Genomic DNA, 15,512 nt, shown 5'->3' with positions numbered 1-15,512 from the left:
AGCCAAGGTGGATTACGAATGATTGATATCACCAAACAAATACTCAGTTTTCGTTTAAGATGGCTTGGAAGACTGTTAGATGATAGTGATGGTCCATGGAAAGATATGTCTCATTACTTTTATAATTGTATCGGTGGCTTAAATCTTCTGTTGCACTGTAATTATGATTGTAATTTATTAGACTTTCGAAGTGTTCATATACCTGATTTTTATCTGGAAATCTTAAAAGCATGGAGTTATGTAAACAATAATACTACATGTGAAACTGGTTCTGTTAGAAACATGTATATTCACAAACAAGTATTATGGCATAATAAGAACATTGTTTGGAATAATAAGTCTTTGTTTTATGAAGATTGGTTCAAGAGTGGGATTATTTATGTACAGGATCTTTTTGAGGAAGGACAGTTTGTTTCTATGGAAAAAATTATAGTTCGCCTTACAACAAAGAAAGGCAAGCAGAATATTTTATTTGATTATGCAAAGTTAAAGAAAGCTATTCCAAAAGTGTGGTTAAAAGAGTTTTATACAAATATACAGACAGCAAATGATTTAAATTACTTTCTTGAAACTCCTACTTTTTTAATTGGAGAAAGGCTCGTCGCAGCGAGTGACATAAGTAGTAAACGTTTTTATAATCTAATTTGTTTAACACCGAATTATACAAATAGATGTTGTATCTTTTGGGAAAATATACTGCAGACTGATATTTACTGGTCTTCTGTGTTTAAAAGAAACTTGACATGTATAGGTGAGCTTCGTTTACGAGAATTTAATTTTAAACTTTTATACAATTTATTACCCGTTAGAAGTAATCTTTTTAAATGGGGTCTTTCTGACGATAACTATTGTCCGCACTGTCATGTAAAAGAAGACTTAATACACGCTTTTATTGAATGCGATTTGAACAAACAATTCTTTTCTTATGTTAAGAGTGTTGTTATGTATACTTTTAAAGTCGAAATTCATGTGAATACTTTTTGTTTACTAAAAATCAATACTGATATAAACACAGATATAACAATGACAGTCGCCTTTTGGTGTATACATAAAATATTGCATAATAGAAATAGATATGGTATAGACAGAAGAGATTCATATTTGAAATACCTTTTTGTAAGAGAAATGGAAAATAGAATAATTACAAACAAAGAATTGAAGAAGCCAGATAAGAGATTGCCGGAGAAAATGTTAAATATATTGTGATGTTGAATTTATTATAACATGTGTGATGAATTATGAATAAATCCCTCGTTTAGAGGTACAAAAAAAAAAAAAAAATAACGGAGAATGAGCATGTACATAAATACATATGCAGTCATGATTAATCGGTACGACGTGGCTGCTTAAAAAAAAGAATAAATAAATATACTTAATGAAATTTATTGCAATATAAAATTGTTCTGGTATGTATCTCAGAGCAATGAATGAATAATATGTGTCATAATTACATCTGCTTTTAGAGCGTATAATAGTTTTGTATTTATTATTTTTTATGCGCTCTGCAATAAATGCAGGTGTCCTGGCAGATTCCCATTAACCTCACCTTGGTTTAGTGAAGTATAATGTGGATCAATTTAATGCTGACTGAAAGTAAGGTCATGACCGGGAATCGAATCCACAGCCCACTGTTAGTCCAGATATCAATCCCCTGGGCCACAGCGCTTCACAAAAAAAAACACGTTACCTCAGCCGATAATTACATAGCTCAATGTCTGTCTAGTAAAGATCGTTTCATGTTATTAGGTAGTAAGCAGGGGTAATGAGATGTACAGTATATATTTCATTTTGTGGAGGATGGTTTAATTTTATTTGTTTCCAATTTTTTCTTTTCATCACCATTTGTTCCATCTTTCATAATTTAATTTGTTTCCAATTCTTTCTTTTTATTATAACTTGCTCCAGCTATCATAAACATATAATGAAATTAATTCGAAATCTAGAATGTGTTCCCAACCCGATTGGGATCTGACCAAACATATCATTAAATTTCGATTATCTCCACACGTTAACTATTCCCAAGAGATCCTAGTGACGAAGGCTTTGATTTAATCAATTCATAAAAAGAATTAGTACGCGGTATCATTGATTTGATTACCTCCCATGAGAAGAAGAAAAAATAATATGCGTGTGTGGAAAGTGTGTGTCAATCAATAAAGGTGCGCGCGTGCGTGCACGCGTGTGTAGGTGCGTGTGTATGTTTTTAGTAACGGTAACGTCATTTAGATGAAGCTGGGTTCTGGGATGTAACACAATGGAATTGGAACTCACTTTAATATCAGGGTTTATTACCAGGAACCAAGGTAGCCCTTTGCGAACAGAGGGACAATTGCAAAAGCATATTCGTCATTGGTTATAACAATAATAATGGTTACAGTTAACATGGGTTCTTATTGTTTTTCCTCTCGAATAGGACAATTCCGGTGTTCCACAACTATTATTCCGCGCCGTTTACATGTATATCACCGTGATATCCAAAATCGATTAATCTGTGTTCGTTTTTTTCATCTATCACGATTTAATTTGAAATAAAAAAAAAACTTTTCAGAGTAGTATGAGAGTGTATACAATCTGGTTTTAATATATCTGGTTCGAGTTCGTTAGAGAGAGGTGTATCAAACACTTTGTACAAGCTCTTCGCTTTCGAACGCTGCTTGGCAACGTAATTTTTACATCAGAACTCACTATCCGTTTTACTATGGGATGTTGAACTTAACATTTATGTGGTTGAACAATCACTAATTTATTAACGGCGACATACTTTTATTCATTGGTATTATAACTTGTTTAATTGGTGGTGTGAATGACATAAATGTAAATCTTCTTGCGCTAGGGTATATGCTTAGTTTACTAAATATCAATTATTCCGTTGCCAGTAAGCTGTCCTCAACCATGTTATATACAGATATAACAATCCAAATAGCTTTAGAGCGGGAAATACAAATAATATCTGGAGGACATTTATTACATATATGGATACTAATTTGGCAAAGGTCACGTAGTAAGATTTGCGCTCAAATCTGTAAAGGAAACCAAAATAATGATTACCCTTTGAATGAAACCTTTCAGTCGCACAATTAAATTTTAATCCCCGCCATAATTGGTTTCCATAGTTCCATTCGTGAAGATAATCGATCCACGCAATAATGTCAATCTACGTAATTTAAAGTGAAGTATAATGCGACAGAGATTATCGCGAGTTGACACTTATACACCACAAGGTTGAAATGTCGAGGTTCTGACAAATAAAATATGAACATGGGAGCGGCTAGTGTACAGTGTTTTTTTTTTTTTTGGTCATTGAATCGGAAGGTCTTAATAATGAAGGGGCAAATTGGGAAATGTGTGTCTGTGCGTGGGTATGGAGGTGGTTTATATGTAAATTCTTTATATAATTATCAAATACAGAAAAAAAACATTCCCCGAAGAAGGAAGAGAAAAAAGATCAATACATATATAGGTCTATGACACCACGTTTCAGGTCAACAATGTTGACCTGAAAAGTCGGGTCAACAGCGCTTTCGTAACGTAATTCGAAACCACTGATTATAATTGATATTAACACCTAGTAGTAGACATTCTTTAATCTAAACTTCATATTCTGAGAGAGGATTTAATACAATCATGAAATATATTCAAACCAAAATCACTCATCACACAAGTGTCATTAGCCGATTCGGGGCAGTTGCCATTCCATTTCGATCTATTTTTTTTATTCGGGGACTGTTTATTCTGTTGTTCTTTTTTATTATTATCCAATTTTTTTTTGTTCGTTGTCTTTTTTCTTTTACTTTCTGATGTATGGTCTATATATTTAAAATATTAATGTAAATTATACATATTCTTGTGAGAACTTTTATTGTGCAAAGAAATATCAGGCTTTTCCAAAGGTTCTCCCTTTCCGCTATCAATCTTTACAAAATAATCATTCTCCATACATTAAATGTTCATTTTAATATTTGTACATACATATACATTGATTGTAATAATTGTGTAAATACGTTTGATGAGAATTAAATAAATAAATGATAAATTCCAAAATATTTATTTTCGATTTTACTAAAGATGCTTTGTTTTACAATAAAATGATGAATAACAGAAAAACGATTTTTTTTTACCATTTCTGTTGATGGTGGTGCGGATCGTAACAGATGAAAACTTGAAAAAGAAATTGAGTTGTTGGCAGGACTAGCAGGACTGATAGCACACACGATAATAAATAATTAATCATAGTTTTTATTTATTTATTTATCTATTTATCTATTTATTTATTCATGCATGTTCACAATGTACAATGTAAAAGAATACACAATTTGATATTTAAATATATATAAAACACAAGTTAATAATGAACATACAAAGGTGTTGCAACATAAGCTAAAGGCTTGATTGGTTGAAGCAGCTTTAAACTGGTTTTGCATCCAAGAAAACAAAATAAAATTGTAAGAATAAGAAAGAGAGGAAAGAAAGAGAAGAATATAAACGAGATAGACTGCCAAGATATAACAATTAAGTTTCAAGTTGTTATGAATATTTGGTAATAGTAATTCGACAAAGTTGAATGTTGTAAATCTAATGCACGCAATCGCCGATGAACCTGATACTCATTATTATATCTGCCCTATATAAGGGGTTGGTGTCGGACAAATTAAATGGTTCAGATTTTAAAGGCAATAGGTCAATTTGAAATGTAAACAGTTCCTTTCCTTAAGAGTGATCGTACACAGTATATGTATCTATAAAATGCTACTGTTCGTAAAGTCGTTAAACTGAATTAATTCGTTGACCAAAAAGTTTCTGAAACCTGACCTTCACACTTTACCTATTTCTAATCAATTCACTTTATTCTTAGAAGTCATCACTTGCTTTTAACGACTTTCCTGCCAGCATGGTCTTTGAAGCCGGCAAACGTGTCAACAAATCCTTCTTATCATATTGCCCAGTTATACGAGTAAGCTGACCGGGCTTATTGCTATCCGAAAATCTCGCCGTTTATTAAAATAAATATAATACGAGTTTTCGCTGAGTAATCCGTCCTGTCCAGTATGTTTGCTTACATGTATTTGTATTACTGCCTCACCAATGTACTATATCTCTTATCGTTATTACTCTTGATCCTATAAAGAACACGGGTCGTGGCCAGCTTTAGTGTTTGTTTTTCGTTATCTTATCCATGCTGCTATCTGCTGAAGATATTAAATCATTCACAGGGAAGCGTTTTTCATCAATATGAGAAATATTGTTCATCATGCCAATTTTATATGTTTTTTTTAGCAGAACTTAATATGTATGGTTGGTACCATTGGTCTATAAGAACAGGATAGTATATGGGAGGGAGTTCCAAATATTGTTTTCACACACAATAGGCATCATAAGGGGGATGAATCATTCGAATAACTTTCAACCTCATAATCTCCATCTATTTTTTGTGAACTTCATAATCATCATCTATTATTGCAACACGAAATACAAAATGCACTATATCTGCAATGTATTTAAGCCATCTTTATGTTATTATATTTATCATTGTATTATTGTTGTATTTTAGCGGGGTTTTGTGCTCACTTTGTTACCACACGAATTTTTAAACACAGTGCACTGTATATCCAATACCTCCAAATCATTGACTCATCACACATAAACTTTTTTATCATTATCTTGAACATCGTCACATTATACTAAACAAAAGAAAAACGTATTAAATTATACGTTTAATTTCACCAGTTTTCTTTTAAGACACGAGTGCGTGATTTCGTTTACAAACAATGACTGATTATAATATACATGTACTCCCTTACTCTTTCTCTTTGATACTTTAAAAAAAACTTTTTACTGAAGTGCATCACCTGCGTGCCACACTAGAATATTGATTAAAAAGTCGCTATTGATGCACAAATTATGATCCCATTTTTATTTTCATGTCATTACGACTTGTAAATGTTGGCCCAGGATCTAGATATCCAGTTCTATTTTGTGTCTCTGGTACCTCTGATCCTGGCAACTTCCAAAGGGCACATTTATCATTCAGGTCAGAATTTGTCTAAAACTATTAACGCTCATTCCCCGTTTGCTCGATGTGTTGCACACCGCCACTATTAAATTTTTCCGGTCAGTGTATGAAATGTTCATCAGCCACTTGTTTGATCTGCATACAATGACATATATAGGGCTATCACTGTTGAAACGCGGTTAAAAATAATAATATTGAGTAAGACATGTAAAGGACGGGTTCAATGGGTGTAATCAAGTAAAGGTAATGACCCATTTATGGAGCTAATTAGACGGTTACACTGGTAAGCACCCATATGCGATCGCACAACATCGACGAGCCACCAGCACACTAACAAAGCAGAGTGGGTTTATCTAGCCATCTCACTATACTTTTGATTTTATTATGTACATACATTTACCTTGTATTGTTTTTACACAGCAAAAATTGTGGTGTTAACCGGTGTACATAGAGGACCACACCAGCTATTTTACACCGGTGTTAAATTGGTGGTGTTAGTTTTACACCTATAGGAGTTATTACAACACCTTTTGTTGTTACATTTACACTCTTTGGTGCTACGTTTAATCTCTAGGGTGTAATTTTAACACCTCAGGGTGTGGTCCTCTATTAACACCAATTGGTGTCAGTTTTAACACCGCAGTTTTTACAGTGTAACATTGTGATATGGAAAATAAATACCAATACCAATCTCCGCCATACCATTAAATCGATTTATTAGTATCACTTCCGAATTTTCTATCTGAATCCTCAAAATAGTATTCCTAAAATAATCAAAACTCGTAAACGATATATTACCGTAGACTTCTTAACATTTCACCATTATTTTTATAGCACAATTCATCACATGGTCAATGCAAGTGACCCTGTTGACCAAGGCCCATTATCATAAAAATCATAGCAATCTTGACCGCCACACTACTATGAGAAATCGTTTTTCAACCGATCGAATGACGTAACAATACTTTGACAGGTTAGGGATGTAAGAAGCGGAACACATTAACCTGTTAATATACAACATGTACAAGTATACACTCTTTACCAGAGGTAGGGGAGGGGAGGGGGTGTCCTCAACATTTTTCCTCTGACACGTTATCTCGCTTTTATTATGATTGGCTAAGAAGAAGTGTTACCATGGTAACTATCGGGTAACGCACCTGATAAGTCCTTTCATTCAAATGCTTCCCGGGTATTAAAAAGAATACCCTTTATCAACATGGTCAATTTGGGGGTAAAAATTTATTTTGGGTTTATTTCAGATATAGTACCTGATTTTGTTATTCATGCAACTAGGTCATTTTTTATATGAGTCAATAGTGCCGTGTGAAATAAGTTTCACTAATTGTTTTTTATCCACCATAACAACATCACGTGACCGACTAAAACCGTTCCATTGTGAGGTCACAACTGACTAATTCCTATATTGGAAAGTGCGCCTTTAACATCACAAACCTCTCGAAACTGACATACTTGACGGAGTGATATGACGGATCATCGATAAAAATAATAGAACGATATTATCATCACTGAGCGGTCTTAGAGTAACCGGAAAGTCAATTTATTATCAAATGGAGCAGTCGAAAGAATATGTATAGGATTCGTGAAGCGTTTCAGACTAGTCATTAAATGAATGAAGAAAATTCGACTCATATGTACATGATCGATTATGTGACAACCCCCATGACAGAAAAGATGGATAGTTTAGACTTGGCAATCCAGTCACAATCGATCACTTGGCTGTGGAACGTGTTTTTTTTCTTACTCAAATTATATTTTGTCATACTATCGAGGAATTTCATCGATTCAAAAGGATCAATGTTGGTATAGAATATATTCTATGTAGCCCGTGTGCTAAGAAGGGGGGATACTATGATCTAACCATATAATTTCTAAAAAAAAAAAAATCAATTTGGCTCAGTTTGCCCCCTTCTGTCGCCCCACCCATTTTTTTTAATTATTTTATATGTCTTTCTATTCCTTATGTATTTGTATTGTCCCAGATATTCAGGATTAGAAATCTCTTCTAGAAGGCCGAGATCTATCTTGATTTCATCAGGAATACATCGGAAATAACCGTGCCGATGAATACACAAGAGCATGATGGCTCTTTTAAAGGAACGACCAACAGAGAGGTGACAGGGCTAACCCATGGCAAGCATAAAATACATGGCTTCATGCAAAATAAGCAAATGCAGGCATTATTATTTGATTATTCACACTAAGATAACAAGTTTCCTTATAACCTATTTCCTATCTCCCCCCCCCCCCTCTCTCTCTCCCCCGAATCATATCCAAACACATTCAAACTACACATACTTTCTCTTTCTCAGTTTTATACATTTTCCCCTCCCCCTTGCTCTTTTTTTTTTCATTTCCACTTTACCCACCCTTTTATCTTTATATATCTCTCTCTCTCTCTCTCTGTCTCTACCTCTCATTTATATTTTCTCTTCTCTCTTTCTCTATCTCTCTTGCTCACCCTCTCTACTATCACCCCCCCCCCACACACACACACACCCGTGCGCACACACCCTGTCTCATTATCTCTAGATGTTTTTTTTTTAAATCCCCTCTCTCTCTCCGCCCCTTAACTCTCCCCCCCTCTATTTTCTCTCCCAGACACACACACACACTCTCCTTCAAGATTTTCCATTTTTTCAGATTCCGACTATGTAAATAGTCTAGTCAATATAGGGTTTGACCCACGACTAATTGCAACACAAGATATTCCACTGCAATTCTTTCAAGTTAGGTCCCCTAAACAACGTACTAAAAGTCCAAAGAAATCCAAGCAGTGGAAATATCTGAAATTTGCATATTATGCAAATCAGCCATAAAAAGTTAGAAAAATAAGGAAAATGGCCCAAAGATTTTAAATTTAGTGTCCAAAACAGTTTAATTTGAGCGAAAATTCATGATAAATAACTATATTCAATGTTTTTGTCAAAAGTGCAAAAAATCTACCTCATTTGCATAATATGCAAATAAGCATCCTTATATGCAAAAATGTCAAGGTATTGTGATTTTTCTCTCATTAACTGCTTGAAAATTTCATTAATGTTGAAATCTACATGCTGCAATTACTACGGACGTTGAATAAATTTGTATTTAGCTTAGTGTCTGTAGTGTAATTTGCATACATGTATTATGCAAATAAAAGTATCTAACATGTTATGAATATTCAAGAAAACACAATATCTTGACACGTAAGGATGCTTATTTGCATAATATGCAAATGAGGTAGAAATTTTTGCACTTTTGATTAAAAACATTAAATATAGTTATTTATCATGAATTTCCATTAAAATTAAATTGTTTTGGACACTTAATTTGTAAACTTTGGATTATTTCCATTCTTTATCTAATTTTTTCATGGCTAATTTGCATAATATGCAAATTTCATAAATTTTAACTGCTTGGATTTCTTGGTACTTTTAGTATGTTGATTAGGGGCCTTCCTGGAAAGCATTTCAGTGGAATATCTCGTGTTGCAATTAGTGGTGGGTTAATTACCCCCCTATTCTGGCTAGATTGACTGGACTATAGACATTTAAAAAAAACATGAATTTGAGAACTTCCGCTGACTCGCTATATACAGATATCACCAATGTATACCATCGTTTTACCTTTTCATCTCCTCTTCAGGTCCTTGCCCCTTCAGGGAATCATTCGTCATTCTTTATGATTCATTCGAAATAAAAACCCACAAAATAATCTGAATGCGGTACAGGACGGATTTGAAACTTTACTCAATGTGACGTTTCAACATGTCCGATGCCCATTATGATAATATTTTAGTAAATGGGGTTGGAGTGGTTGGAAAAAAAGCCTGAACCACGGGAGGCTATGTGGTGAAAATGAATTGATTCTACTACATTTTTTGATCGTTTCTCTCCCTTTTATGGCGTCATGTATTGCATAAACTACGTATGTCATTAAAGGGTCCATTTTCTTTCAAAATCATGCATGAATTTATTAAATAGTTATTATTTGATTATGCAAACTCCACGAGGTTATCAAAACTGCATTTATAGCCACTTCTTATTTCGTCATTTAATAACTTTGAAAGATACTTTTAAACAGAATGATATTCTTTACCATTCCATATTCAAATTTTGATTGTGCAATCATAAAATCATGTTTAAAATACAATTGGCGTTCGATTTATTCATGATGTCTTAATGAACAATATGACAATCTTTAAAAATGCTACCATGGTCATGATGGTTTATTGAGGTTTATTTTTCAGATTACCCAAAACCTAATTCGGGGTTCGAATCCGGCTACCAATTCGAATTCACATCGATCCTAATTCCAATGTCTCTTCGCCTAATGACTATGGTAGCCAGCATAGATGTGGTGCAGTCTGAATGTAAAATATTAGGGTATTTTAGCTATTAATCCGCAGACGCTTTCTATAACGCAGGGAATCTTTTGTCGAAAGCTCATCAAATTCCTATAACAAAGCAACTTTTAGTAAATTAAGAGGCTTTTATAGGAGGAGATTATAATTTGTTTAACAAATTTTCGGCATTACTCCTATTTGTTTAAGATCAGTATGCTCGATCTGTAATGAAAATCATAAGATCAGTATGCTCGATCTGTATGAAAATCATAAATCATAAGTCAGAAAAAATTGGAGGATCGAGGGCATTTGAATTCCAGTTCATCGTGGCTTAACCGTGAACCAGAATAGCCTGGTGGTTGAGTCGCTGCCCGGAAAGCAGTAGATGGCAGGTTCGAATCCCACTGGTTCCAATTTTTCTGACTTATGATTTATGATTTTCATACAGATCGAGCATACTGATCTTATGATTTTCATTACAGATCGAGCATACTGATCTTAAACAAATAGGAGTAATGCCGAAAATTTGTTAAACAAATTAAAGCAACTTTTGTCGAAAATCGGTCACTGAAATCGGCAGTGTCCTTTTAGACGCTGGACAAACGACATATTTGCCCTTTTTAGTCTAAAACGATGTGCTGTCCCGGTCCACCAACTTTCGACAATGTCCTCTAAAACGTCCATTGTCATTTGACGGCATTTTCAATAGATTCTTAACGTTTCAGAAAGCGTCTGGGGAAAGTGGATGCTAAAATGCGCTAATATTATCATATTTTAGGCATAAAGCATAGACAACGTCGTACACTCTAAAAAATGAAGTGCTAATTCAGCTCTTAAAGAGCGTGTATAGTGACTGCACTTCGGAGTGCTGATTTGTCTAGTTCAAATTTGAACTAGAAAAATCAGCACTTCGAAGTGCAGTCACTATTCACGCTCTTTAAGAGCTGAAGTAGCACTTCATTTTTTAGAGTGTATTATGTATAAAACACACAAATATGATTTTACTAATGCAATCAAACAGCCAGACTTTACGGTCATCTTAACACGAAATAGCAGGGTGACTGATCATAAGCTAAACTATTAATCTTATAAAAACATGTAAGAACAGCTTATATTACCACGCACACGTGGTTTTCGACCTTCATACCCACATTTAATGGTGTTGTCATGGTTACAAGATATGACAAGACATAGATTTATTTCGATTTTGTGTTTTTGAATGAAGTCGAGGATAACATACAACGGTGAAACAATTTACATCATCGACTGGCGTCAGATTGAAGGTAATAGCGATGAAAACATCTTTCCTACATGATATAAAGCCCGATACCACTCCATTTAATATATTATTATTTCTTTACATATTATTTTTGGTTATGACAGGTGGGGGCTTATAATCATAGGCTCGGTGTTTTACGACCCCAGCCATTCGGAAAAAAACATCTTAAACGATTTCTTCAAGAACACTTTTAACACCGAAGAATTCAGGATAATATCAAAAATATTACAATTTTGAGAGGAAAATGAGGCACCTTTCTTAGTATGTCATAATATATCCCCATTTGACAGCTGTGATAAAGGTAATCATTCTATCGTAATTGCAATTGGTAGGATAATCTTGTTTCATCGGGATGATTTCTGTGAGCGTTTTACACATTACATTCACTGCTTCGGTCATTGGACCCAATTTGTCAGAGGATTCCGTCGAGATTACATGTATGGTAATTTTCATGCTACACGTATGGTGGTAAACATGGTAAAATGTATATTGAGGTTTTGCAAAGTGGCGCAAGCCGCTGGATTCGATCAACCATTCTGTATGATTATAGGGCGAGGGTCAGAACCAATGCGGCTTCCACCAAATCACTTAAATTTTTAAAAATCACTTAAATATTTGAAAATCATGTTTCATGATTTTCCGGTAATTACTGTGAACATGGAGAAGACAAAACTTAGTATTATTTGAATTGCAATGAGCTCACTAAAGCAAAAAAAGTGGGGTGAATTAAATATTCAGCTTCTTAAAATGGTTTACCATCAAGAATACGATCACGAATATCTTTAGGAACTACTACGAACACAGTACGAATGATTTGTAGATCACATCGTAGGATCTTCTCAAGAATCCAAAACAATGTTTGCAGACCAATCGTAGACCGTTCGTAAGTTTGCAAATTGGTCGATGGTCTTGTCCAAAAAATTGTTTACATCGTACAAAACCATCTTTTCCTGAGGTGTCCATAAGTACCATGCAAGATTTGGTATGATCGAGAGCCAAAGATAATCACCGTAAGGAAATTCGTACGGCGCACTTACGAACGACTCTTGATGTTTGTAAGATGTTCGCAAGGAACTCGTAAGACGTAGTTACACAATTTGTGCAACTGTTGAATAAAATCTTTGTATGGATTACTGAGAGTGCCGTGCGCTGGACGTACGGCCAACTCGTGACAAGAGAAATCGTAAGATGGCCATAAGTCTCACGAAAGAATAATTCAAGGTATTCTTCTGAAAAAAAAAACAGTCGCATTTTAACTAAGGCCAGATTGCTTACCGAAAATTACTCGATCTCCCATGAAGGTCTTAAGCTGCTCGCAAGAATATACGTCCCATATACGAATCTTTACGAACCCAAAATTTCGAACGCATCGCTCGTACCTATCTTTGCGACCGTATGTAGCTTAAACTAAAAATAAACATGATAAATTCCTCAACAGCAAAGAAGAACGGCGTTGACAAAAATGTGTATTTTATTTATGCTTTACTTATTTGTTTGTTATCGAAAATCAATAGGCAAGAGAACGTTGCTTTACAAAACTTAGTTCGAGTTGTTTGTTTCTAACATGTCTAATATTGAACCTTAGGAAAATGTATTTATAGCCCAGGTTTTTTAAATCATTTAAAATTTGAGACAGAATATGCTTATAATAAAGCGTAGAAAGAAACACTTTATCTTTTTTTTATTAAGTGCAAGTCTTCCAATCTTTGCGACAAAACAATGGCTGTTTCGTCTATTCCAAACAGGAATATCTTTTCAATAATAACATGAATAAGATGATAGAAATTCAGGATCAATTTCTGTTTAACTTACCATGTCGGCTTAGCTCTGCTTCCTGTATATCAATTCATGAATCCGTATAATATGTTCAGTTCAGTCGGCGACAATGCGGCGGGAGAGAGACGGTTAAAAATTGCATGAGGTACCGTTGGGTAGTCTTCCGCAGCAACACAAATTCAAAAGAAATCTCCTCTGGAAAATTAAATTCTGGATTCATCTACGTTTTATGGTGATGTTGTTTGTCATCCAATGTCGCCCTATCTTGGGGAAAAGTAATTGTCGAACAAACAACGATGGCTTTAAAAGTCCATTCTCCCCGGGTTTATTGGTTTTTCAGGTTTTATTATTTTTGCGGGTTTTCGAAGTGATTCGTCGCTTGACGCGGTTGAAATCAGAACTTATTCAACTGCTCCGCATATTCTATACTCATAAGACACCGTCCAATGAATCCCACGGGCTGAATAGAGATGTCGCTTATAAGTTGGTGGAAGTCATAGAGTCCGGCTGCTCTCGATAAAGTGTTGCTGGTTGGTTGTCGATGTTGCTATGCCGATGACCTGGGAAGGTGTGCTAGTTAAAAAGCAGGCACGATGATGTGGTTGGTCGAATATTTGATGGAGATGAGCGTGATTAACTTTTCCGTGAGTCCAACGTCACAGCAAAGTTTTCCTGCGGATCAACAAAAACACAGCCCATGACAACCTGGTTATACACATAATGACAAATTAACCAATTTCTATTTTTGAGTGACAATGGCATTTACTCCCAAAACCATATGTGTTGGTCTTTCGTTACTAAGCTACGATGCCTGTTTAACAAAATTAAACGCTATTTCTTTCAAGAAAAATTTACGAATAATGTATCAGACTTTAGTTCCTATACTAATTAAGAACTAGTAACATCTGAGAAAATGACAATGGGCCTTCCGTAAAATTCTTCCATATTCAAACTGACTTTGATTCAACATTTTAATTGACAGAATCAAATGGCGTTATTGATTTTGAATGGAATTTGTGTCATTCTATTAAATACCACTCTGCCGCCCCCCCCCCCATTTCATGCAAAACATTCGATTTTCCATATTTCGGTTTAGAGCTAGCAGTTTTAGATATTCAAAATATCATTTTCAAGTAGTACATCGCTATGATCAATTATAATCCGATATCATTGTCATCAAGTGGAGTTGTCTTGGCCGAGTAGTCTAAGGCGCCTGACTTTACATAGAAAGTCCGGGGTTCGATCCCGACCGCGGCACCTATACCCGTGAGCAAGGCATTTAGTCGACAATGCTCTTTTATCATGCATTCAAATACATGGAAATGCTGTGCGAATTCTTGGTAACAAGGTGTGCACTTGTGTGTTTGTTTTAAATTCGAGATAATTGCAACTAATATGAAGCCCATAATATAAATTCAATCCAAAATTAAATCGTTGTTGATCTAGCAGACCTTAACGTTAATTACCAGTAAGGGGAATGGGAAAAGTGAGGTTACCATTAACGTATTAAGGAGAGGGGTGGATGTACCCCCTCCCCCATTCTCTCAAAGGATTGGTATTTTGAATGTTAAGTCAATGTAATTTGCTTATGATCACAACAATGTTGATCAAATTTCATACCACTGCAAACTTATTGACAGAACAAAAGAACTATGAAGAAATACCAATAAAGACTCCTCAATTTACTGTCATTATTGTGGAAAAAAGAGATAGTCATACCTATCAAATGCAAAAAAAGTGACATAATCTGGTATGGACGCATGTTTTTCGCAATGGATATGAAACTACGGACGCACTGATCAGTGAATTTGTTGGTGTACATGTACAGCAATGCACTTTTAGTCAATTGCAGTAATTTAGTTGTTCCTCACAAAGAAGATGGCATATACTCTTCGGTTTCAAACCCACTATTAGACATGATTGAAAGTGAAATATACATTGCATATATGTTGACTGAAAGGATGCATTTCTTGGAATATTTTATTAAAAGTAAATTTGCGAAGGAAATAAACAACCGGTTGTGATTCCCATGACAGCTGTGGGACGAAAATAAGCCTACCAAAAACTTAATTTTGTAACAAAAAAACCACATATATATGTCT

General features: G+C 34.7%; 1 protein-coding gene across 2 annotated transcripts in view; it reads right to left on the bottom strand.

The window, feature by feature from the left end:
• LOC121429601 (guanylate cyclase soluble subunit beta-2-like) overlaps window positions 1-14,077 on the bottom strand; it is a 67,453-nt gene extending 53,376 nt beyond the window's left edge. For both annotated transcript variants that reach the window (XM_041626711.1, XM_041626713.1), the window contains exon 1: window positions 13,447-14,077. In XM_041626711.1, the coding sequence (XP_041482645.1) occupies window positions 13,447-13,449 (3 nt within the window). In that variant the 5' untranslated portion in view covers window positions 13,450-14,077. The remainder of the gene's footprint in view (window positions 1-13,446) is intronic.
• Window positions 14,078-15,512: the final 1,435 nt, after the last annotated feature.

Source organism: Lytechinus variegatus, chromosome 16 (genome assembly GCF_018143015.1).
Source record: "Lytechinus variegatus isolate NC3 chromosome 16, Lvar_3.0, whole genome shotgun sequence".
Lineage (NCBI taxonomy): Eukaryota > Metazoa > Echinodermata > Echinoidea > Temnopleuroida > Toxopneustidae > Lytechinus > Lytechinus variegatus.
This window is presented reverse-complemented; position numbering and strand designations above follow the sequence as displayed.